The sequence below is a fragment of the Salmo trutta genome, chromosome 5 (genome assembly GCF_901001165.1).
Source record: "Salmo trutta chromosome 5, fSalTru1.1, whole genome shotgun sequence".
Classification (NCBI taxonomy): Eukaryota; Metazoa; Chordata; class Actinopteri; order Salmoniformes; family Salmonidae; genus Salmo; species Salmo trutta.
In genome coordinates, this window is record NC_042961.1 from 1,424,431 (window position 1) to 1,449,989 (window position 25,559).

Genomic DNA, 25,559 nt, shown 5'->3' on the forward strand with positions numbered 1-25,559 from the left:
TGGTCACCCCTCAGAGCCTGGTTCCTCTCTACCCAGTACAGCCAGTAGAGGACTGGTCACCCCTCAGAGCCTGGTTCCTCTCTACCCAGTACAGCCAGTAGAGGACTGGTCACCCCTCAGAGCCTGGTTCCTCTCTACCCAGTACAGCCAGGAGAGGACTGGTCACCCCTCAGAGCCTGGTTCCTCTCTACCCAGTACAGCCAGGAGAGGACTGGTCACCCCTCAGAGCCTGGTTCCTCTCTACCCAGTACAGCCAGGAGAGGACTGGCCACCCCTCAGAGCCTGGTTCCTCTCTACCCAGAACAGCCAGGAGAGGACTGGTCACCCCTCAGAGCCTGGTTCCTCTCTACCCAGTACAGCCAGTAGAGGACTGGTCACCCCTCAGAGCCTGGTTACTCTCTACCCAGTACAGCCAGGAGAGGACTGGTCACCCCTCAGAGCCTGGTTCCTCTGGTCTACCCAGTACAGCCAGTAGAGGACTGGCCACCCCTCAGAGCCTGGTTCCTCTGGTCTACCCAGTACAGCCAGGAGAGGACTGGTCACCCCTCAGAGCCTGGTTCCTCTCTACCCAGTACAGCCAGGAGAGGACTGGTCACCCCTCAGAGCCTGGTTCCTCTCTACCCAGTACAGCCAGGAGAGGACTGGTCACCCCTCAGAGCCTGGTTCCTCTCTACCCAGTACAGCCAGGAGAGGACTGGCCACCCCTCAGAGCCTGGTTCCTCTCTACCCAGTACAGCCAGTAGAGGACTGGCCACCCCTCAGAGCCTGGTTCCTCTCTACCCAGTACAGCCAGGAGAGGACTGGTCACCCCTCAGAGCCTGGTTCCTCTCTACCCAGTACAGCCAGGAGAGGACTGGCCACCCCTCAGAGCCTGGTTCCTCTCTACCCAGTACAGCCAGGAGAGGACTGGTCACCCCTCAGAGCCTGGTTCCTCTCTACCCAGTACAGCCAGGAGAGGACTGGCCACCCCTCAGAGCCTGGTTCCTCTCTACCCAGTACAGCCAGGAGAGGACTGGTCACCCCTCAGAGCCTGGTTCCTCTCTACCCAGTACAGCCAGGAGAGGACTGGTCACCCCTCAGAGCCTGGTTCCTCTCTACCCAGTACAGCCAGGAGAGGACTGGCCACCCCTCAGAGCCTGGTTCCTCTCTACCCAGTACAGCCAGGAGAGGACTGGTCACCCCTCAGAGCCTGGTTCCTCTCTACCCAGTACAGCCAGGAGAGGACTGGCCACCCCTCAGAGCCTGGTTCCTCTCTACCCAGTACAGCCAGGAGAGGACTGGCCACCCCTCAGAGCCTGGTTCCTCTCTACCCAGTACAGCCAGGAGAGGACTGGCCACCCCTCAGAGCCTGGTTCCTCTCTACCCAGTACAGCCAGGAGAGGACTGGTCACCCCTCAGAGCCTGGTTCCTCTCTAGGTTTCTGCCTTCCAGGGAGTTTTTCCTAGACACTGTGCCACTGGGCTCCCGAGTGGCGTAGCGGTCTAAGGCACTGCATCTCAGTGCTAGCGGCGTCACTACAAACACACTGGTTCGAATCCAGGCTGTATCACAACCAGCTGTGATTGGAAGTCTCATAAGGCGGCGCACAATTGGCCCAGCGTCGTCTGGGTTTGTCCCGGTGTAGGCCGTCATTGTAAATAAGAATTTGTTCTTAACTGACTTGCCTAGTTAAATAAAGGTTAAATAAATTAATTCTGCATTGCTTGCTCTTAGGCTGGGTATCTGTAAAGCACTTAGCGACAACTGCTGACAAGAAATGTGATTTGTGCAGGGGCAGCGAGGCTTACCTTCACACTGGTTTCTGGGTAGAATCTTCCATCTTGTTTTGATAACCGTTTCCAGAATCTGCAGAGCATAGTACTGTAACGCACAAGGAGAGAAACAGCGTGAGGTGACAGTGGTCATAGCAACGCTGAACATGAAAAACATTTGGTGTATATTTTGGAGCAACAGAAACAACAAAAAACATGAATTGAGCCTGCCTAAAAATATATATATATATATTTTTCATCTGTTTCAATCGGATTGAACTACATTTCATGCAGATTTTTTAGTATGTAAACATTTGAATAAAAGTGGTATTTTAGTTTTGTCCTCTACGAGCCACCGTAGGGCTGAAGGCATGTAGAAGTCCTGCTGTTTCTCCCAGGACCAGAAGGTGAAAGACAGAGGGGAACAACACTAATACACCTCACAACATTTGTTTTGTTAAATACTACTGTTTATTTGGATTTTAAAGTGACAGATTCTACTTGTAATAAAAAATACAATATAAAATAAAGATATTATTATTATTATTACCACCGTCCCATTGTCTTTAGTTACGTCAAACCTAGTAGCCTGAGAGACATTGCAGATTTGGTATTAAAACTATGTTGTTATCAGAAATGTGAACGTTGGTCTGTTTAGGAAGCACCAGGGTAAGACTGGTGTCTTACTGCACCTAACAAATCTCTTCCCTCATAACAACCAAACTAATCAGGTTGTGTGTGCATCCCAAATGGCATCATATCCCTTATATAGTGCACTACCAGCTCTGGTTAAAAAGGAGTGCACTATAGAGGGAATAGGGTACCATTCTAGACACGGACCAATTTTCACCTTAAACTGGTGTGTCTCATAAGAAACAGCAAGACCAGCCACAGGTTTTCATTTGTCCTTTATCTATCAAATGAATGATATGCTTTTATAAAGTCAAGCAAAACAAACGTTTAAAAAGGACTTAAATGTTACAAGTTAGTGTATTTTATAATTTGGTCTATTGTTATTTGGATCAACAGTATTTCAACTGCAGGGATCACTGTTTCAAAAGGTAAGGTGGAAGACAGTAGGGATCACTGTTTCAAAAGGTGGAAGACAGCAGGGATCACTGTTTCAAAAGGTGGAAGACAGTAGGGATCACTGTTTCAAAAGGTGGAAGACAGCAGGGATCACTGTTTCAAAAGGTGGAAGACAGCAGGGATCACTGTTTCAAAAGGTGGAAGACAGCAGGGATCACTGTTTCAAAAGGTGGAAGACAGTAGGGATCACTGTTTCAAAAGGTGGAAGACAGTAGGGATCACTGTTTCAAAAGGTGGAAGACAGTAGGGATCACTGTTTCAAAAGGTGGAAGACAGCAGGGATCACTGTTTCAAAAGGTGGAAGACAGCAGGGATCACTGTTTCAAAAGGTAAGGTGGAAGACAGTAGGGATCACTGTTTCAAAAGGTAGAAGACAGTAGGGATCACTGTTTCAAAAGGTAGAAGACAGCAGGGATCACTGTTTCAAAAGGTAGAAGACAGTAGGGATCACTGTTTCAAAAGGTAAGGTGGAAGACAGCAGGGATCACTGTTTCAAAAGGTAGAAGACAGTAGGGATCACTGTTTCAAAAGGTTGAAGACAGCAGGGATCACTGTTTCAAAAGGTGGAAGACAGCAGGGATCACTGTTTCAAAAGGTGGAAGACAGCAGGGATCACTGTTTCAAAAGGTAAGGTGGAAGACAGTAGGGATCACTGTTTCAAAAGGTGGAAGACAGCAGGGATCACTGTTTCAAAAGGTGGAAGACAGCAGGGATCACTGTTTCAAAAGGTAAGGTGGAAGACAGCAGGGATCACTGTTTCAAAAGGTAAGATGGAAGACAGTAGGGATCACTGTTTCAAAAGGTAAGGTGGAAGACAGCAGGGATCACTGTTTCAAAAGGTAAGGTAGAAGACAGTAGGGATCACTGTTTCAAAAGGTGGAAGACAGCAGGGATCACTGTTTCAAAAGGTGGAAGACAGCAGGGATCACTGTTTCAAAAGGTAGAAGACAGTAGGGATCACTGTTTCAAAAGGTGGAAGACAGTAGGATCACTGTTTCAAAAGGTGGAAGACAGTAGGGATCACTGTTTCAAAAGGTAGAAGACAGCAGGGATCACTGTTTCAAAAGGTGGAAGACAGCAGGGATCACTGTTTCAAAAGGTGGAAGACAGTAGGGATCACTGTTTCAAAAGGTGGAAGACAGTAGGGATCACTGTTTCAAAAGGTGGAAGACAGTAGGGATCACTGTTTCAAAAGGTGGAAGACAGCAGGGATCACTGTTTCAAAAGGTGGAAGACAGCAGGGATCACTGTTTCAAAAGGTAGAAGACAGTAGGGATCACTGTTTCAAAAGGTGGAAGACAGCAGGGATCACTGTTTCAAAAGGTAGAAGACAGCAGGGATCACTGTTTCAAAAGGTGGAAGACAGCAGGGATCACTGTTTCAAAAGGTAAGGTGGAAGACAGCAGGGATCACTGTTTCAAAAGGTGGAAGACAGCAGGGATCACTGTTTCAAAAGGTAGAAGACAGTAGGGATCACTGTTTCAAAAGGTGGAAGACAGCAGGGATCACTGTTTCAAAAGGTGGAAGACAGTAGGGATCACTGTTTCAAAAGGTGGAAGACAGCAGGGATCACTGTTTCAAAAGGTGGAAGACAGTAGGATCACTGTTTCAAAAGGTGGAAGACAGTAGGGATCACTGTTTCAAAAGGTGGAAGACAGCAGGGATCACTGTTTCAAAAGGTAGAAGACAGTAGGGATCACTGTTTCAAAAGGTGGAAGACAGCAGGGATCACTGTTTCAAAAGGTGGAAGACAGTAGGGATCACTGTTTCAAAAGGTGGAAGACAGTAGGGATCACTGTTTCAAAAGGTGGAAGACAGTAGGGATCACTGTTTCAAAAGGTAAGGTGGAAGACAGCAGGGATCACTGTTTCAAAAGGTGGAAGACAGTAGGGATCACTGTTTCAAAAGGTAAGGTGGAAGACAGCAGGGATCACTGTTTCAAAAGGTGGAAGACAGTAGGGATCACTGTTTCAAAAGGTGGAAGACAGTAGGGATCACTGTTTCAAAAGGTGGAAGACAGCAGGGATCACTGTTTCAAAAGGTGGAAGACAGCAGGGATCACTGTTTCAAAAGGTAGAAGACAGCAGGGATCACTGTTTCAAAAGGTGGAAGACAGTAGGGATCACTGTTTCAAAAGGTGGAAGACAGTAGGGATCACTGTTTCAAAAGGTGGAAGACAGTAGGGATCACTGTTTCAAAAGGTAGAAGACAGCAGGGATCACTGTTTCAAAAGGTAGAAGACAGCAGGGATCACTGTTTCAAAAGGTGGAAGACAGCAGGGATCACTGTTTCAAAAGGTAAGGTGGAAGACAGTCAGTGATTCAACAAATAAATGAGATTGAAAGTTGTTCGTTTTAAAGCTGGTGGGGCGGTTCATTAAAGGTGCACTACACTGTCATCACTACTAACTGTTGTTCTCCACCAATAGCAGGTGTCAGGTGATGCCTAGTGAACATCTTGAGAACCTTTTGACTGATACACCTTCAATTATCACCAGGCAGAAATAAAACAGGGCAGAAATAAAACAAGGCAGAAATAAAACAGGCCAGAAATAAAACAGGCCAGAAATAAAACAAGGCAAAAAATTAAATGAAAGACAGAGGGTGAGGTCTTGCAACACTTTTTTCCGCTGCCACCAGCGCCGCATTGCAAGGTTTAGGGATGGAGAGAAGATCAGAGAGAGAGAGAGAGAGAGAGAGAGAGAGAGAGAGACAGAGAGAGAGAGAGAGAGATGTAGAAATAGACAGAGTTGTGATCCCTTCAGGTGAAATATCACGTCGCTCACTACTAGACCTCTCATCTATATTATTACTACCCTAATGACTGACTGACTTCAGTCTGTACCCCACTCCCTCTACCCTAATGACTGACTGACTTCAGTCTGTACCCCACTCCCTCTACCCTAATGACTGACTGACTGCAGTCTGTACCCCACTTCCTCTACCCCAATGAATGACTGACTGCAGTCTGTACACCACTTCCTCTACCCTAATGACTGACTGACTGCAGTCTGTACCCCACTTCCTCTACCCTAATGACTGACTGACTGCAGTCTGTACCCCACTTCCTCTACCCTAATGACTGACTGCAGTCTGTACCCCACTCCCTCTACCCTAATGACTGACTGACTGCAGTCTGTACCCCACTCCCTCTACCCTAATGACTGACTTCAGTCTGTACCCCACTTCCTCTACCCTAATGACTGACTGACTGCAGTCTGTACCCCACTTCCTCTACCCTAATGACTGACTGCAGTCTGTACCCCACTCCCTCTACCCTAATGACTGACTGCAGTCTGTACCCCACTTCCTCTACCCTAATGACTGACTTCAGTCTGTACCCCACTCCCTCTACCCTAATGACTGACTGCAGTCTGTACCCCACTCCCTCTACCCTAATGACTGACTGACTTCAGTCTGTACCCCACTTCCTCTACCCTAATGACTGACTGCAGTCTGTACCCCACTCCCTCTACCCTAATGACTGACTGCAGTCTGTACACCACTTCCTCTACCCTAATGACTGACTGCAGTCTGTACCCCACTTCCTCTACCCTAATGACTGACTGACTGCAGTCTGTACACCACTCCCTCTACCCTAATGACTGACTGACTGCAGTCTGTACACCACTCCCTCTACCCTAATGACTGACTGCAGTCTGTACACCACTCCCTCTACCCTAATGACTGACTGACTTCAGTCTGTACCCCACTTCCTCTACCCTAATGACTGACTGCAGTCTGTACACCACTCCCTCAGCCCACTGAAGCAGATGTAATAGAAAGTGCTGAACAGAACAGAGTCAAAGGGAATGAAAAGGGTAGACCTTGTGTAGGTCTGCCGTCAAAGCCTAGCAGTGTCAAGGTGCACAGGAGGACACACCCCTTTTCCTCCTATTACAACCAATCAACATAACGGAACATTAGGATTCATATCAATAGCAAATAGCAAGTTGTAACAACTTGAATTCATTCAATTCAATTTCTTTAGGAAAACTAACTTATTTGAAAGTAGTTATCAATTATTAAAAAACCCAAATGTTCACAACAAGTGCTTTAGTTAAAAAATGATGCACTGTTGTCTCTTTATTTTGTCAATAAATGAAAGAAAAAAGTGAATGCAGAATTTAGACAAATCCAAGAGTTGTTCTACCTTTTCTGATTCCTTCTTTACTGTCTTTTCCTCTAAAGACCTCATTTTGGGGCAAGTAATGAATTTGAAACTATAACAATACTGTTGGTAGATCAACTCAAGACATTAGTAATGGATGTCAGGGTTAAAGGGCAACAGGCAAGCAACAAAAAGGAAAAGGCAAACATTACCATCACTTTGAGGAAAACTAAAAAATTACATTTCATTTTGAACACTTATAGAAAATACAGAGATCTAAACAAGAGCCTCTTTGATGGTTACACAAATACTGGACAGGAGAACCCTCCCTTTGCCCACCTTAATGTGTGTTTGTTTTGCAAATAAACTAGAAAGTACTACCTATCATTGGATTGTCAAGTTGATTTGGATGTGTGCGTAAGCTTTCAGTGTGTAGAGCTATCTAAGCTGTATGCGAGTGCAAGGAAGGAATAGAGCTGCCCAGCTTGTAGTCCTAAAAAACAGAAATGAGTTAGCATTTTCTACCTCTGCTTCATTGGCCCTTGCTGTGAGGGAAATGAATGGGGTTTGAGGTGACCACAGGCTTAGGAGAACTTATATATGTTTTGTTCTATGAGCAAATATCAGTCAGTTAACATGACCTTTATGGACTATGAAGCCTTTATGTGCTCAAAATAAGTCTGTTGCTAACTGTAATAGAAATGGAACAACAACATTAGGTTGCAAAAATGTTCACGCCACTACTTAGCTAAACAAGTTTGTTAGCTTTCTGCTTACCAGGATGGTGTATTGTTTTGCTCCAGCCTGCACCCATAGCTCTTCAGCGGGAAGGTGCTTGTTTTATTGTTTCCTGAACGGTGTTGTCAAGAGGAGACTTCGGGTATGTCTTAGAAGGTAAGCTAAGCATGTTAGCTACGTTAGCTTGCTAGCTAGCTAGCTAGCATGGAATCTCCCTCCTGTCTTCGTACCCCTTTACAACTAACCAAACAATTTGGGGAGGCAAATATAACATACTAACTTACTGATATCACAACTAAGCCAGTCTCTGGCTGTCAATATCCCAGAGCTGTGTTACAGGCTATTTAACCAGAGCTGTGTTACACGGCTATTTAACCAGAGCTGTGTTACAGGCTATTTAACCAGAGCTGTGTTACACGGCTATTTAACCAGAGCTGTGTTACAGGCTATTTAACCAGAGCTGTGTTCCACGGCTATTTAACCAGAGCTGTGTTACAGGCTATTTAACCAGAGCTGTGTTACAGGCTATTTAACCAGAGCTGTGTTACACGGCTATTTAACCAGAGCTGTGTTCCACGGCTATTTAACCAGAGCTGTGTTACACGGCTATATAACCAGAGCTGTGTTAGACGGCTATTTAACCAGAGCTGTGTTACACGGCTATTTAACCAGAGCTGTGTTACACGGCTATTTAACCAGAGCTGTGTTACACGGCTATTTAACCAGAGCTGTGTTACACGGCTATTTAACCAGAGCTGTGTTCCACGGCTATATAACCAGAGCTGTGTTACAGGCTATTTAACCAGAGCTGTGTTACACGGCTATTTAACCAGAGCTGTGTTACACGGCTATTTAACCAGAGCTGTGTTACAGGCTATTTAACCAGAGCTGTGTTACAGGCTATTTAACTAGAGCTGTGTTACAGGCTATTTAACCAGAGCTGTGTTAGAGGCTATTTAACCAGAGCTGTGTTAGAGGCTATTTAACCAGAGCTGTGTTAGACGGCTATTTAACCAGAGCTGTGTTACAGGCTATTTAACTAGAGCTGTGTTACAGGCTATTTAACCAGAGCTGTGTTAGAGGCTATTTAACCAGAGCTGTGTTACAGGCTATTTAACCAGAGCTGTGTTAGAGGCTATTTAACCAGAGCTGTGTTACAGGCTATTTAACCAGAGCTGTGTTCCAGGCTATTTAACCAGAGCTGTGTTAGAGGCTATTTAACCAGAGCTGTGTTCCAGGCTATTTAACCAGATTTTGGATGTCCATTTAGATAAAGTTGTGAAGCTGTGCATGCAGTGTATTTAACCAGAGCTGTGTTCCAGGCTATTTAACCAGAGCTGTGTTACACGGCTATTTAACCAGAGCTGTGTTACAGGCTATTTAACCAGAGCTGTGTTCCAGGCTATTTAACCAGAGCTGTGTTCCAGGCTATTTAACCAGAGCTGTGTTCCACGGCTATTTAACCAGAGCTGTGTTACACGGCTATTTAACCAGAGCTGTGTTACAGGCTATTTAACCAGAGCTGTGTTACAGGCTATTTAACCAGAGCTGTGTTACAGGCTATTTAACCAGAGCTGTGTTACAGGCTATTTAACCAGAGCTGTGTTACAGGCTATTTAACCAGAGCTGTGTTACAGGCTATTTAACCAGAGCTGTGTTACAGGCTATTTAACCAGAGCTGTGTTACAGGCTATTTAACCAGAGCTGTGTTACAGGCTATTTAACCAGAGCTGTGTTACACGGCTATTTAACCAGAGCTGTGTTACAGGCTATTTAACCAGAGCTGTGTTAGAGGCTATTTAACCAGAGCTTTGTTAGAGGCTATTTAACCAGAGCTGTGTTCCAGGCTATTTAACCAGAGCTGTGTTACAGGCTATTTAACCAGAGCTGTGTTCCAGGCTATTTAGCCAGAGCTGTGTTCCAGGCTATTTAACTAGAGCTGTGTTACAGGCTATTTAACCAGAGCTGTGTTCCAGGCTATTTAACTAGAGCTGTGTTACAGGCTATTTAACCAGAGCTGTGTTAGAGGCTATTTAACCAGAGCTGTGTTACAGGCTATTTAACCAGAGCTGTGTTCCACGGCTATTTAACCAGAGCTGTGTTACAGGCTATTTAACCAGAGCTGTGTTACAGGCTATTTAACCAGAGCTGTGTTACACGGCTATTTAACCAGAGCTGTGTTACAGGCTATTTAACCAGAGCTGTGTTACACGGCTATTTAACCAGAGCTGTGTTACAGGCTATTTAACCAGAGCTGTGTTACACGGCTATTTAACCAGAGCTGTGTTACAGGCTATTTAACCAGAGCTGTGTTACACGGCTATTTAACCAGAGCTGTGTTACAGGCTATTTAACCAGAGCTGTGTTCCACGGCTATTTAACCAGAGCTGTGTTCCAGGCTATTTAACCAGAGCTGTGTTCCAGGCTATTTAACCAGAGCTGTGTTAGAGGCTATTTAACCAGAGCTGTGTTACAGGCTATTTAACCAGATTTTGGATGTCCATTTAGATGAAGTTGTGAAGCTGTGCATGCAGTGTATTTAACCAGAGCTGTGTTCCAGGCTATTTAACCAGAGCTGTGTTACACGGCTATTTAACCAGAGCTGTGTTACAGGCTATTTAACCAGATTTTGGATGTCCATTTAGATGAAGTTGTGAAAGCTGTGCATGCAGTGTATTTAACATGTTTACATGTCAGCACATCGCTAGCTTTTTTTGATTACATAAATTCTTAAAAAATTCACAAAAATGTATTTTAGCTGATGAAGATTATCTCATAGAACAAAACAGAAGTTATTCTAACCCTGTGTTTACCACAGACCTTATTTTCAGAGTTTAGACAACAAAAACATGAATCTCCCCCATAGGCTTTGCCCAACGAGCCACAGCGGACTTATCCTCCGTTAGTCCCGACAATAAGACGCCGTTACTATTGTTCACTATGACTGTATTTAGGAGTAGTGAGTACCACACTAAGGGATTTCACTGTGGAGATGCCTAGTTTCACTCAAGCTGATAGAGCAGGGTCCTGAGAATGGGGGTGGTAGGATGGGGGTGGTAGGATGGGGTGGTAGGATGGGGTGGTATAATGGGGGTGGTAGAATGGGGGTCCTGAGAATGGGGGTGGTAGGATGGGGTGGTAGGATGGGGGTGGTAGGATGGGGTGGTAGGATGGGGGTGGTAGAATGGTAGAATGGGGGTGGTAGAATGGGGGTCCTGAGAATGGGGGTGGTAGGATGGGGTGGTAGGATGGGGGTGGTAGGATGGGGTGGTAGGATGGGGGTGGTAGGATGGGGGTGGTAGAACGGGGGTGGTAGAACGGGGGTGGTAGAACGGGGGTGGTAGGATGGGGGTGGTAGGATGGGGTGGTAGGATGGGGTGGTAGGATGGGGGTGGTAGGACGGGGGTGGTAGGACGGGGGTGGTAGAATGGGGGTGGTAGGATGGGGTGGTAGGATGGGGGTGGTAGGACGGGGGTGGTAGGACGGGGGTGGTAGGACGGGGGGGTAGGACGGGGGTGGTAGGACGGGGGTGGTAGGATGGGGGTGGTAGGGGGTCTCTCAGGAGGAGTAACAGAGTAAACCTACATCAGTGTTACAACTCCCAAATCTATCAACACCAAAGACAGACCAAAACAACCAACCATCCCTCCAGAAATATTACATCAAAATTCTAGCAAATCAGGTCATTTGTGACAAAGGGAGAACGACAGAACTACATGATAACCTACCATTGAGCTCGGCAGACAGAACTACATGATAACCTACCATTGAGCTCGGCAGACAGAACTACATGATAACCTACCATTGAGCTCGGCAGACAGAACTACATGATAACCTACCATTGGGCTCGGCAGACAGAACTACATGATAACCTACCATTGGGCTCGGCAGACAGAACTACATGATAACCTACCATTGGGCTCGGCAGACAGAACTACATGATAACCTACCATTGGGCTCGGCAGACAGAACTACATGATAACCTACCATTGGGCTCGGCAGACAGAACTACATGATAACCTACCATTGGGCTCGGCAGACAGAACTACATGATAACCTACCATTGGGCTCGGCAGACAGAACTACATGATAACCTACCATTGGGCTCGGCAGACAGAACTGCATGATAACCTACCATTGGGCTCGGCAGACAGAACTACATGATAACCTACCATTGGGCTCGGCAGACAGAACTACATGATAACCTACCATTGGGCTCGGCAGACAGAACTACATGATAACCTACCATTGAGCTCGGCAGACAGAACTACATGATAACCTACCATTGGGCTCGGCAGACAGAACTACATGATAACCTACCATTGGGCTCGGCAGACAGAACTACATGATAACCTACCATTGGGCTCGGCAGACAGAACTTAACAACCTATGTTTGAGTGTGTGTTTTAGTTTGATCCGTCTAACCCTGATTGAAGTTGTTGTTCTATGTGAGAGCGCTGCTGGTGATGCCATATGCTCCTCAAGGGAAAAAGGGTCTGAGTAAGTAACAACACTGTATCTGCCATTTAGCAGACGTTTTTATCCAAAGCCACTTTTAGTCATGTGTGCGTACATTTCACATACATGTGATGTGGGGAAATCGAACCCACTATCCTGCCGTTACAAGCATAATGCTCAACCGACTGAGTGACAAGTGAGTTGTAACTACCAGCACCTAACTTCCTCACAGCTAAAGTACTGTGACCCTCCACCACCACGTGCTCCCCCTGCAGGTTCCTCACAGCTAGAGTACTGTGACCCTCCACCACCACGTGTTCCCCCTGCAGGTTCCTCACAGCTAGAGTACTGTGACCCTCCACCACCACGTGCTCCCCCTGCAGGTTCCTCACAGCTAGAGTACTGTGACCCTCCACCACCACGTGCTCCCCCTGCAGGTTCCTCACAGCTAGAGTACTGTGACCCTCCACCAGCACGTGCTCCCCCTGCAGGTTCCTCACAGCTAGAGTACTGTGACCCTCCACCACCACGTGCTCCCCCTGCAGGTTCCTCACAGCTAGAGTACTGTGACCCTCCACCACCACGTGCTCCCCCTGCAGGTTCCTCACAGCTAAAGTACTGTGACCCTCCACCACCACGTGTTCCCCCTGCAGGTTCCTCACAGCTAGAGTACTGTGACCCTCCACCAGCACGTGCTCCCCCTGCAGGTTCCTCACAACTAGAGTACTGTGACCCTCCACCAGCACGTGCTCCCCCTGCAGGTTTTTCACTTACTTTGGTGTTCATACTCTGGGAGAACTCCAGTATGGTGTCCACTCTGGTCCAAGCATCCGGGTGCTCTTTCAGCTGGGTCAGAACCTCCTGAGCCATCCTTTGCTGCAATGCAGGAACAAGAATGGATGAAATCCGATTTTGAAACATAGGCACACACTCTCACACACACACACACACACACACACACACACACACACACACGCACGCACACGGCCTAAAATGAACACCTGCCACCTGCCAAATGCGGGTAGACATTGGCGAGTAAGATGTCCATTTCAAATCAAATCAAATGTTATTGGTCACATACACATGGTTAGCAGATGTTACTGCGAGTGTAGCGAAATGCTTGTGCTTCTAGTTCCGACAGTGCAGTAATATCTAACATGTAATCTAACAAATTCCACAACAACTACCTAATACACACACATCTAAAGGTATGGAATAAGAATATATACACTACCGTTCAAAAGTTTGGGGTCACTTAGAAATGTCCTTGTTTTTGAAAGAAAATCACTTTTTTTTATCCTTTAAAAATAACATCAAATTGATCAGAAATACAGTGTAGACATTGTTAATGTTGTAAATGACTATTGTAGCTGGAAATGGCTGATTTTTAATGGAATATCTACATAGGCGTACAGAGGCCCATTATCAACCATCACTCCTGTGATCCAATGGCACGTTGTGTTAGCTAATCCAAGTTTATCATTTTAAAAGACTATTTGATCATTAGAAAACCCTGAAGCAATTATGTTAGCACAGCTGAAAACTGTTGTTCTGATTAAAGAAGCAATAAAACAGGCCTTTAGACTAGTTGAGTATCTGGAGAATCAGCATTTCTGGGTTCGATTACAGGCTCAAAATGGCCAGAAACAAAGAACTTTCTTCTGAAACTCATCAGTCTATTCTTGTTCTGAGAAATGAAGGCTATTCCATGCGAGAAATTGCCAAGAAACTGAAGATCTCGTACAACGCTGTGTACTACTCCCTTCACAGAACAGTGCAAACTGGCTTTAACCAGAATAGAAAGAGGAGTGGGAGGCCCCGGTGCACAACTGAGCAAGAGGACAAGTACATTAGAGTGTCTAGTTTGAGAAACAGATGCCTCACAAGTCCTCAACTGGCAGCTTCATTAAATAGTACCCACAAAAACCAGTCTCAACGTCAACAGTGAAGAGGCGACTCTGGGATGCTGGTCTTCTAGGCAGAGTTGCAAAGAAAAAGCCATATCTCAGACTGGCCAATAAAAAGAAAAGATTAAGATGGGCAAAAGAGCACAGACACTGGACAGAGGAACTCTGCCTAGAAGGCCAGCTAGCATAATTGCAAAAGGGTTTTCTAATGATCAATTAGCCTTTTAAAATGATAAACTTGGATTAGCTAACACAACGTGCCATTGGAACACAGGAGTGACGGTTGCTGATAATGGGTCTCTGTACACCTATGTAGATATTCCATTAAAAATCAGCCATTTCCAGCTACAATAGTCGTTTACAACATTAACAATGTCTACACTGTATTTCTGATCAATTTGATGTTATTGTAATGGATAAAAAAATTTGCTTTTCTTTCTAAAACAAGGACATTTCTATGTGACGCCAAACTTTTGAACAGTAGTGTATATATAAACGTCGGCATATTGGTTAAAAAAATGAAATAAATAAGAAATATACCAGCCACATTACTTCTTACTAGTAATACATTTTTGTTTTAGAAACATTATAAAGCATTCTCATCCATTTCTGTCATTTTTAACAGAAAAATATCTATATTTTGTCTGGTAAAAAAATCAGTGTCCGGTACATTTTATGCCCTGCACACACACTCCACATTTAAAAAGGCAGATGCATTTCAACTTAAACCCCTCACCAATGACAGAGTGTGATAGAAAAGCTGTCCATTTCAGACATTATTTTCTGCAATACTAACTTGTTTCTCTCCCTGTTCTTCTATCTGTCCCCAAAAAGTTAGAAGTTAAACTTAGTAAGGCACCTGGGCAAGCGACCATAATAGCAAAATTACAAATCCCGCAAAACTCCACCAGCTTTGTGGTTACTTGACAACTTCCAGTTACATTTTAGTCATTTAGCAGACACTCTTATCCAGAGTGACTTACAGTCAGTACATTCATCTACAGATAGTTAGGTGGGACAACCACATATCTCAGTCATAGTCAGAACATTCATCTACAGATATGTGGTTGTCCCACCTAACTATCTCAGTGATAGTCAGAACATTCATCTACAGATAGTTAGGTGGGACAACCACATATCTCAGTGATAGTCAGAACATTCATCTACAGATAGTTAGGTGGGACAACCACATATCTCAGTGATAGTCAGTACATTCATCTACAGATAGTTAGGTGGGACAACCACATATCTCAGTCATAGTCAGAACATTCATCTACAGATAGTTAGGTGGGACAACCACATATCTCAGTGATAGTCAGTACATTCATCTACAGATAGTTAGGTGGGACAACCACATATCTCAGTCATAGTCAGTACATTCATCTACAGATAGTTAGGTGGGACAACCACATATCTCAGTGATAGTCAGAACATTCATCTACAGATAGTTAGGTGGGACCACCACATATCTCAGTCATAGTCAGTACATTCATCTACAGATAGTTAGGTGGGACCACCACATATCTCAGTCATAGTCAGTACATTCATCTACAGATAGTTAGGTGGGACAACCACATATCTCAGTGATAGTCAGTACATTCATCTACAGATAGTTAGGTGGGACAACCACATATCTCAGTCATAGTCAGAACATTTGTCCTCAATAAAGTAGCTATCAGGAAAAGTCAGTGGTAGTAAGGGGGGAAGTCAGTGGTAGTAAGGGGGGAAGTCAGTGGTAGTAAGGGGGGAAGTCAGTGGTAGTAAGGGGGGAAGTCAGTGGTAGTAAGGGGGGAAGTCAGTGGTAGTAAGGGGGAAGTCAGTGGTAGTAAGGGGGGAAGTCAGTGGTAGTAAGGGGGGAAGTCAGTGGTAGTAAGGGGGGAAGTCAGTGGTAGTAAGGGGGGGAAGTCAGTGGTAGTAGGGGGGGAAGTCAGTGGTAGTAAGGGGGGAAGTCAGTGGTAGTAAGGGGGGGAAGTCAGTGGTAGTAAGGGGGGAAGTCAGTGGTAGTAAGGGGGGGAAGTCAGTGGTAGTAAGGGGGGGAAGTCAGTGGTAGTAAGGGGGGAAGTCAGTGGTAGTAAGGGGGGAAGTCAGTGGTAGTAAGGGGGGAAGTCAGTGGTAGTAAGGGGGGGAAGTCAGTGGTAGTAAGGGGGGGAAGTCAGTGGTAGTAAGGGGGGAAGTCAGTGGTAGTAAGGGGGGAAGTCAGTGGTAGTAAGGGGGGGAGTCAGTGGTAGTAAGGGGGGAAGTCAGTGGTAGTAAGGGGGAAGTCAGTGGTAGTAAGGGGGGAAGTCAGTGGTAGTAAGGGGGGAGTCAGTGGTAGTAGGGGGGAAGTCAGTGGTAGTAAAGGGGGGAAGTCAGTGGTAGTAAGGGGGGGAAGTCAGTGGTAGTAAGGGGGGAAGTCAGTGGTAGTAAGGGGGGAAGTCAGTGGTAGTAAGGGGGGAAGTCAGTGGTAGTAAGGGGGGAAGTCAGTGGTAGTAAGGGGGGAAGTCAGTGGTAGTAAGGGGGGGAAGTCAGTGGTAGTAAGGGGGGAGTCAGTGGTAGTAAGGGGGGAAGTCAGTGGTAGTAAGGGGGGAAGTCAGTGGTAGTAAGGGGGGGAGTCAGTGGTAGTAAGGGGGGAGTCAGTGGTAGTAAGGGGGGAAGTCAGTGGTAGTAAGGGGGGAAGTCAGTGGTAGTAAGGGGGGAAGTCAGTGGTAGTAAGGGGGGAAGTCAGTGGTAGTAAGGGGGGAAGTCAGTGGTAGTAAGGGGGGAAGTCAGTGGTAGTAAGGGGGGAAGTCAGTGGTAGTAAGGGGGGGAATCAGTGGTAGTAAGGGGGGAAGTCAGTGGTAGTAAGGGGGGAAGTCAGTGGTAGTAAGGGGGGGAAGTCAGTGGTAGTAAGGGGGGAAGTCAGTGGTAGTAAGGGGGGAAGTCAGTGGTAGTAAGGGGGGAAGTCAGTGGTAGTAAGGGGGGGAAGTCAGTGGTAGTAAGGGGGGAAGTCAGTGGTAGTAAGGGGGGAAGTCAGTGGTAGTAAGGGGGGAAGTCAGTGGTAGTAAGGGGGGGAAGTCAGTGGTAGTAAGGGGGGAAGTCAGTGGTAGTAAGGGGGGAAGTCAGTGGTAGTAAGGGGGGAAGTCAGTGGTAGTAAGGGGGGAAGTCAGTGGTAGTAAGGGGGGAAGTCAGTGGTAGTAAGGGGGGAAGTCAGTGGTAGTAAGGGGGGGAAGTCAGTGGTAGTAAGGGGGGAAGTCAGTGGTAGTAAGGGGGGAAGTCAGTGGTAGTAAGGGGGGAAGTCAGTGGTAGTAAGGGGGGAAGTCAGTGGTAGTAAGGGGGGAAGTCAGTGGTAGTAAGGGGGGAAGTCCGTGGTAGTAAGGGGGGAAGTCAGTGGTAGTAAGGGGGGAAGTTCCAGTGGTAGTAAGGGGGGAAGTCATGGTAGTAAGGGGGGAAAGTCAGTGGTAGTAAGGGGGGAAGTCAGTGGTAGTAAGGGGGGAAGTCAGTGGTAGTAAGGGGGAAGTCAGTGGTTTAGTAAGGGGGAAGTCCAGTGGTAGTAAGGGGGGAAGTCAGTGGGTAGTAAGGGGGGAGTCAGTGGCAAGTAAGGGGGAAGTCAGTGGTAGTAAGGGGGGGAAGTCAGTGGTAGTAAGGGGGGAAGTCAGTGGTAGTAAGGGGGGAGTCAGTGGTAGTAAGGGGGGAAGTCAGTGGTTAGTAAGGGGGGGAGTCAGTGGTAGTAAGGGGGGGAAGTCAGTGGTAGTAAGGGGGGAAGTCAGTGGTAGTAAGGGGGGGAAGTTCAGTGGTAGTAAGGGGGGAAGTCAGTGGTAGTAAGGGGGGAAGTCAGTGGTAGTAAGGGGGGGAAGTCAGTGGTAGTAAGGGGGGAATTCAGTGGTAGTAAGGGGGGGAAGCGTCGTGGTAGTAAGGGGGAAGTCAGTGGTAGTAAGGGGGGGAAGTCAGTGGTAGTAAGGGGGGAAGTCAGTGGTAGTAAGGGGGGAAGTCAGTGGTAGTAAGGGGGGGAGTCAGTGGTAGTAAGGGGGGAAGTCAGTGGTAGTAAGGGGGGAAGTCAGTGGTAGTAAGGGGGGAAGTCAGTGGTAGTAAGGGGGGAAAGTCAGTGGTAGTAAGGGGGGGAAGTCAGTGGTAGTAAGGGGGGAAGTCAGTGGTAGTAAGGGGGAAGTCAGTGGTAGTAAGGGGGGAAGTCAGTGGTAGTAAGGGGGGAAGTCAGTGGTAGTAAGGGGGGGAGTCAGTGGTAGTAAGGGGGGGAAGTCAGTGGTAGTAAGGGGGAAGTCAGTGGTAGTAAGGGGGGAAGTCAGTGGCAGTAAGGGGGGTAAAGGTCAAGTGCCAGTACTACTTACCTGTGTTCCGACCCCGTGGTACAGACAGTTGACCACGTTGTCCAACAGGTTGATGTCTAGTTTCTGGCTGAAGTCCAGCAGCTGCTGCGCTGCATGGTCTGCTAACACTGTCATAACTGCTGGCATAGAGCTCTGCAAGGATGGACAGCAAGGAGGGGGGTTAGACTGTGTGTGTGTGTGTGTGTGTGTGTGTGTGTGTGTGTGTGTGTGTGTGTGTGTGTGTGTGTGTGTGTGTGTGTGTGTGTGTGTGTGTGTGTGTGTGTGTGTAAGAGAGAGAGAGTTATGACTGACAGAGGCAGGCAGAGAAAACATTCAACAGCAACAGGCAAAGTCATGTGAATGAATGGAGCATTCCAACCAGCTAACCACCTCTCCTAACCCCCTCCCCTGCTTCCCATCCCTGGTCAGTCACACACACACACACACACACACACACACAGGATGCTGGTGGCTCCTTAAATTGGTGAGGATGGCTCAAAGGAATAAATGTAATGATATGGAACTCATCAAACACACGGTTTCCATGTGTTTGATACCGTTCCATTCCAGACATTAGTATGAGCTGTCTTCCTCACAGCAACCTCCTGTTACACACCCCTCCTCCTCCTCATCATCATCTCCACCAGTAAACAAGCATGACATGAGCTGGCACCTTGCTCACTTTTTCCAATTAGTTATATCTTGTCACACAAACTACTCAAAGCTATAAATAAGAAAATACACTGCAAAAAACAAAACACAATGACAGACAGCTAAGTTTAGATCAGGCATATACCCTTTCCATAAAGGAACATTCTGACAGTTGTATTTTGACAAGTCATAAAAAGCTTGTTCTGATATCGTTTAATAAACAAACATGAAAGTTTGACATACTGAAAATATCACATTATCATGGAACCTCCAGAACACAATCGAACCACGTGCTACAGGACGTCACTTTGTTTACATCTGGTACCTGACAGACGTGGCTATTTTGAAGTTCAAACACACCTTCATTTGACAGTTTAAACACTGATGAATGTAGAAGAATACTGAAATATGCTGCTTTATCGTCTTACATCCGATGCAATCAATCAGTTTATCTCGCTTAACACAACCACCAACGTCGGTTGATAGCTACCGTGTGACGGTGTAGATAACGTTAGGTGGTATTGGGTGCGTTCCAGGTCTATATAATGCCGCGTTCAAAACAACTGGGGACACGGAAAAATACAAAGTCAAATCATGACGTCTTTGATCTTCAGGTGGGGAAGTCGGAGCTCTAGAAAGAGGCCCGAGTTTGATGACCGTTCAAATCGATTTTTCCCAGTCAGAGCTCGTTTTTTTCCCCCAGACACTGAAGTCGGACATGGAAATGTACTAGTTCCCAGTTGATTTGAACGCGGCAATAAAACATGGGGTAAGCAGCACACGTGACATTTATCCATTACCTGCAACACTTCGTAAGCAATAACAAGTTAGCGAAACTGGATACAGGTAGGCTAGTTTTACAAGTTCGTTTCAACAAATTGGAGGAAAATTCAACAATCTCAATTCGATAAAAAAAAATTGTAAATACACACAGCACCAGCAGCGCATTGCCCCTGGCTAAATTGTGATTCGGTAGCAAGCTATTGATAAGACTGTCGTTGATGTCAAGACAAAAGGAAGTCTCCTCCACCAGAGAAACCGTGTGGTCCTCCATAGCTAGCTAACTATCATCACCCTGACTACCAGACACCCGCCTCCCCAACCCTCCCACTGCAGGCTGGCCTCGGTTATTACCGAGCTACTTAACTACTGCAAGTAATACACGACTAACAAAATAAGATACCTACTTTTCAAAGTTATTAAAAAAAATTAAAAATGACCCTAATGCATCTTAATGTTTTTATGTCTTACTAAAATAAGAAATAACTTGCAGTTCAAAACAGCGCAGGAACACGTCGCATCACTGGTAAAGTTAGCACAATTAACGTTAGCAAACTAGCAACAAAATACATCCGTTCACACCTCGCTGTTTCTGAGGAAGGAGTGGACGAATTGATATATTTAGTTGTCCCCCCCGGTCCTCAGCATTGCCTGCTATCATCACCACACACCACTCACACCCAACCCTAGGAGTTTCTCACACCAGCATCCCTTGTAAAGTGCATCACACAGCAACGTTACCACTTACTTACCTAACTAGTAGATACACTTTATCACTGATGCTCTCTGGATTTTACATTCCAAAAGTGAAATTAAAGTCTAAAATATAGATTTTTTTTTTACCCCCAAGTCAAATGCTACTTTGCACCCCTGAGTTACCTACCAAAAGTCCAAGCCTCTGACTGAAAGAAGATTGTATTTTTTCCCCCCAGGGAAGCTAGCTACAAGGCTATATACAATATCGTTGTTGTTTAGTAAGAAATAGACTAGCTAACGTTACTGTTATCTCTGAAACGTTAGCTGGCTCCAATTCCACACAATGTGTATTGATGGCTAGTTAATAAGGATCACAGATGTGGATTCCGCAACTATTATCACGGTACGGCTCAGTAATATACTCCGATTCATTTTACGAAATAAAATAAACCTTGATTTACAATTTAATTCTTTACTCTAATATTTTTTTTTGCAGCGGGGCGGTTTGAGAGATTGTATTCCTGCGCCTCTTCTCCTCGTTGAAGCAAACTAACTCACATAACCGGTTGAAACCGGTTCAGACTGGGAGATTCCATCTCGGTTTAGTTTTCAGCCGATGGCGCCGCGGAAAGTTTGGACTAACGTCACGCCCACTTTACACTCCCATTGGTGGGGTTGTTTTTTACGGACATCGTTGCTTTAACTCTATTGGTTAACTCCATTGTCAATCAAGTTAAAATTCGTCCAGGCACCCACGCGACTGCTCCGCCCGTGGTCAGAAAAAGAGGGCGGACTCCGATCAAGCAGAATGGACTTTTCGATGCCTCCAACATGAATGGCAAATAAGTGCTTTCAGTATTGTTTTGCTATTGTGTGCGCGTTTGTTACAATCTACAATCACTTTGCAACTTGAGAAGTGTCGCTAGTATTGCTCAATAGTCTTGACTTGATTGACGTTTAGAGAAATGTATTTTTCTAACACTGTATCCATTGCAAAAGGATGTGTGACTTATCAGAACAGCATTTCATTTCGTTATCGACCCAGCTCACCATCACGCTGTTTTGTTGTGATCATGACATTGCAATTCACTAATCTGTGCTGTGCAACCTACACGAGATACAAAGAGGAAACGTGTTTACATTAGGTAGAGGAGATACAGTCCACAATACAATCGCCTGACTCGTGAGCCTGTTGCTGGTAATTTTCCACCAGCCACGAGTGGGAGTGGTTACAATGAATCCGCGCACTGCACAAGTTGACAAAAATGACATGAAAGGGAAATGTCCACGTTATGTGATGTACCTCTTCAGTTCAGAACATGACGCTAGCATCAAAGACCATGTAACATTAGTCCAGATTGCAATTTAGGAGAGTTAAACAAATATGTAGTATCATTGCTGCTCTGTAAAGGATGCAAACATGACAGCGGTTTTTTTTAACCCTCGCTGTCACGTGACCCAGCGTGCCACTTGATGGAAAAATACTGGATTTAGTGTAGGCAAGCTGTACTAGTAAAGTCATCCGCTAACGTAATTGAGAGCGAGGTTTCAGAAGGACGTGCGTTCATTATTCTATAGGCTACCTTACCCAGCAACACAACGCTGTTACCCTCAAATTCAATGTGCTCAGTGTGGTTTAGTGTGGTTTGAGCTATCATAGAGAGAGACATTAATAATAGATGTTCAATCATTACATGGCTATTACACATGTGCAATAATCAGTTTGTGGTTTTAATTTTCTATACTTTTGTACACAAACATACATGGTCATCAAATAAGCAGACCATGCACAATGTCATTGCATGCTATTCTGCACAAGTTTGATTGCCATTATACAATGCACACTACATGACCAAAAGTATGTGGACACCCCTTCAAATGAGTGGATTCAGCTATTTCAGCCACACCCGTTGCTGACAGGTGTATAAAATCGAGCACACCGCCATGCAACCTCCATAGACAAACATTGGCAGTAGAATGGCCCGTACTGAAGAGATCAGTGATATTCAACGTGGCACTGTCATAGGATGCCACCTTTACAACAAGTCAGTTCGTCAAATTTCTGCCCTGCTAGAGCTGCCCCTGTCAACTGTAAGTGCTGTTATTGTAAAGTGGAAACGTCTAGGAGCAACAACGGCTCAGCCCTAAGTGGTAGGCCAAACACAAGTTCTAAGGGACCACCGAATGCTGAAGGGCGTAGCGCACAAATATTGCCTGTCCTCAGTTGCAACACTCACAGCTTGTGGAAAGGCTTCCCATAAGAGTGGAGGATGTTATAGCAGCAAAGGAGGGACCAACTCCATATTAATGCACATGATTTTGGAATGAGATGTTCGACGAGCAGGTGTCCAGTGGAAGTTCACATTTTCCTTTTTTTGTCAACTGTTAATTGACCTGTATTCTACAAAGCTGTTTGGGTTGAAGCATATTAGTTAATTCACCTGTATTCTACAAAGCTTTTTGGGTTTAAGCATATTTTAACAATATGTGCTGGCTACACACAGAAAAAAATAGTTATCTTCCTGTCTATTTGTGAACTTGATGCCTTCACTAGCCTACTACAGCCAAGCCTGAAAGATAACAGCAATTAAGAGTAAATCAGGTAAACCATATATATATATATATATATACACAAGCCAAGATAAGTCCTCAGCCATGCAGGTCATTCAGTAAATGTTTGAAAGAGTGTGTGTAGTCCCCTCTGGCTTAGATTTTCTCTCATCTTCCCCTTCTCTTGAAGTCAATGTCAAATTCCAAGAAATTCCACCTTGAAAGAAAAACAAACAGGGCTGTCGACTTTCCAGGAACTTGAGAAAAAAAGCGTTTGAGTAACCTCCCTCAGTGATCTCAGCTCCTTCAGGTTTACATTTAACAGGTAGACAAACGGACGGCTCAAATGGCACCCTAGTCCCATATGGCTCTGGTCAAATGTAGTGCACTATGAAGGGAATAGGGTGCCATTTGGGATGCAGCGTGTGCACAGACTATTGAATTAAGATTCTGAGTTTTAGGTCTGCCTCAAGAGAAAAGAGGTTTCTATTCTCAAAGGGATTCTAACCTGGTTAAATAAAGGCTATATAAGTTCAGTTTCTGTTGTTTACATTGCAAAGGGTTCAATGAATAGATATGAGGAACAGATATGTCAGGTATTATTCAGTCACAACTTCTAAGACAATTGAAATTGATAGAAACATTGTTCTTTATTGATACAAAACCAACAGGTTTATCATTAGCTAGCCTTCATCAGGCTGCCTACAGAGAGAAGAAGACTGTTGTGTACATGGATTATCTTCATTAATCAATAAGGTGATCTCCAGATCCTACTAACGTGACAGGCTGCAGGCACAGTAACAAGCCTGCGCTTGAAATGACAGTTTGTCTGATTTGAATATAACATATTAACAGATTGGCAGACAAATCAGGCAGCATATGATTTACACCCGTGTGTAATATCTGGAGTCTCTCTTACTCTCCTGGTTTTGTTCGAGGGTTGTTTTACACCCGTGTGTAATATCTGGAGTCTCTCTTACTCTCCTGGTTTTGTTCGAGGGTTGTTTTACACCCGTGTGTAATATCTGGAGTCTCTCTTACTCTCCTGGTTTTGTTCGAGGGTTGTTTTACACCCGTGTGTAATATCTGGAGTCTCTCTTACTCTCCTGGTTTTGTTTGAGGGTTGTTTTACACCCGTGTGTAATATCTGGAGTCTCTCTTACTCTCCTGGTTTTGTTTGAGGGTTGTTTTACACCCGTGTGTAATATCTGGAGTCTCTCTTACTCTCCTGGTTTTGTTTGAGGGTTGTTTTACACCCGTGTGTAATATCTGGAGTCTCTCTTACTCTCCTGGTTTTGTTTGAGGGTTGTTTTACACCCGTGTGTAATATCTGGAGTCTCTCTTACTCTCCTGGTTTTGTTCGAGGGTTGTTTTACACCCGTGTGTAATATCTGGAGTCTCTCTTACTCTCCTGGTTTTGTTTGAGGGTTGTTTTACACCCGTGTGTAATATCTGGAGTCTCTCTTACTCTCCTGGTTTTGTTTGAGGGTTGTTTTACACCCGTGTGTAATATCTGGAGTCTCTCTTACTCTCCTGGTTTTGTTTGAGGGTTGTTTTACACCCACCCGTGTGTAATATTTGGAGTCTCTCTTACTCTTCTGGTTTTGTTTGAGGGTTGTTTCGTTTACATAGAGGGATATACCTCTATTCTTCTTTTAAAAAGGGATATAGCCACCTCTAAACTTATAATAAGTGCACTATTTTGACTGAGTAATGTTTACAAATATTGACTGACCAATGAACTGTGCAACTGTCACTGGACTTTTAAAAGTCCCTCCATACAGTCACCTTTCACTCCATTCTTCAGCTTGCATCATATCATCATATTATAGAGATATATTCTACATTTTCTATTCTATGTTTCTATAGCATGCATAATTTAACTATACTGTCATGGCTTGTCCCAATAAAACTATTCAAATGAATCTGTCAGGAGAAAAAGTCACTTTTTGACTACAGAGAGAGAGAGCGGTATCATTTGAAAATGAAAAAGAGTTAGGCTGCCTGTGATTTGTGCCCCTCCCTTCCTCCTTTCCCCTGTCAACAGCTCTCTCTCTCTCTCTCGCACAGGAATTCATTGTTACACATGTGAGAGAATTGGAAGTGAGCGACCAAACCTGCTCACTCAGGATTAGACTGGTCAAATCTTGTTCTGTCTGGTTGTGATCAGGGCCAGGTCATTTACATACATTATTCATTACATCATAATAGGGTTCTGACCCTGGTGTTCTAGGAGTTCCTCCACAACAAACCTGTATTCACTTCTGTTGTTGCTCTTATGTTCGTACAGCCAGTGCAGTGTGTTATTGGATATAATACAGACTAGTGGACATATTGGAACTCTGGCACAGTTTGGGAGAGCATGTAGAATGATACTAGCCTGCAAAGCAGAGGGGATAAGGTCTGTGTTGTGAGACACTTGTCAGGTTGTTATTGTGGTGTTGGTTTCAAACCAGTGTATATGGAAGTTGTTTGTGATAAATTACATGGTAGTAGATGTGTTAGGTGTCCTCAATTGTTGAAAATCGTAGAAAATAATTTTAGTTATT

The 25,559-nt window shown here is 45.2% G+C and overlaps 1 protein-coding gene across 3 annotated transcripts in view; it reads right to left on the bottom strand.

Moving 5' to 3' along the window:
• Positions 1–21,140, bottom strand: part of LOC115193496 (exportin-1) — a 90,857-nt gene extending 69,717 nt beyond the window's left edge. Inside the window, exons 1-4 of one of the 3 annotated variants that reach the window (XM_029752183.1) lie at positions 20,648–21,140; positions 18,355–18,486; positions 12,921–13,022; positions 1,788–1,860 (exon numbers count right to left, since the gene is read on the bottom strand). In XM_029752183.1, the coding sequence (XP_029608043.1) occupies positions 1,788–1,860; positions 12,921–13,022; positions 18,355–18,480 (301 nt within the window). In that variant the 5' untranslated portion in view covers positions 18,481–18,486; positions 20,648–21,140. The other 2 variants (XM_029752184.1, XM_029752182.1) reach the window with 2 other exon arrangements.
• Positions 21,141–25,559: the final 4,419 nt, after the last annotated feature.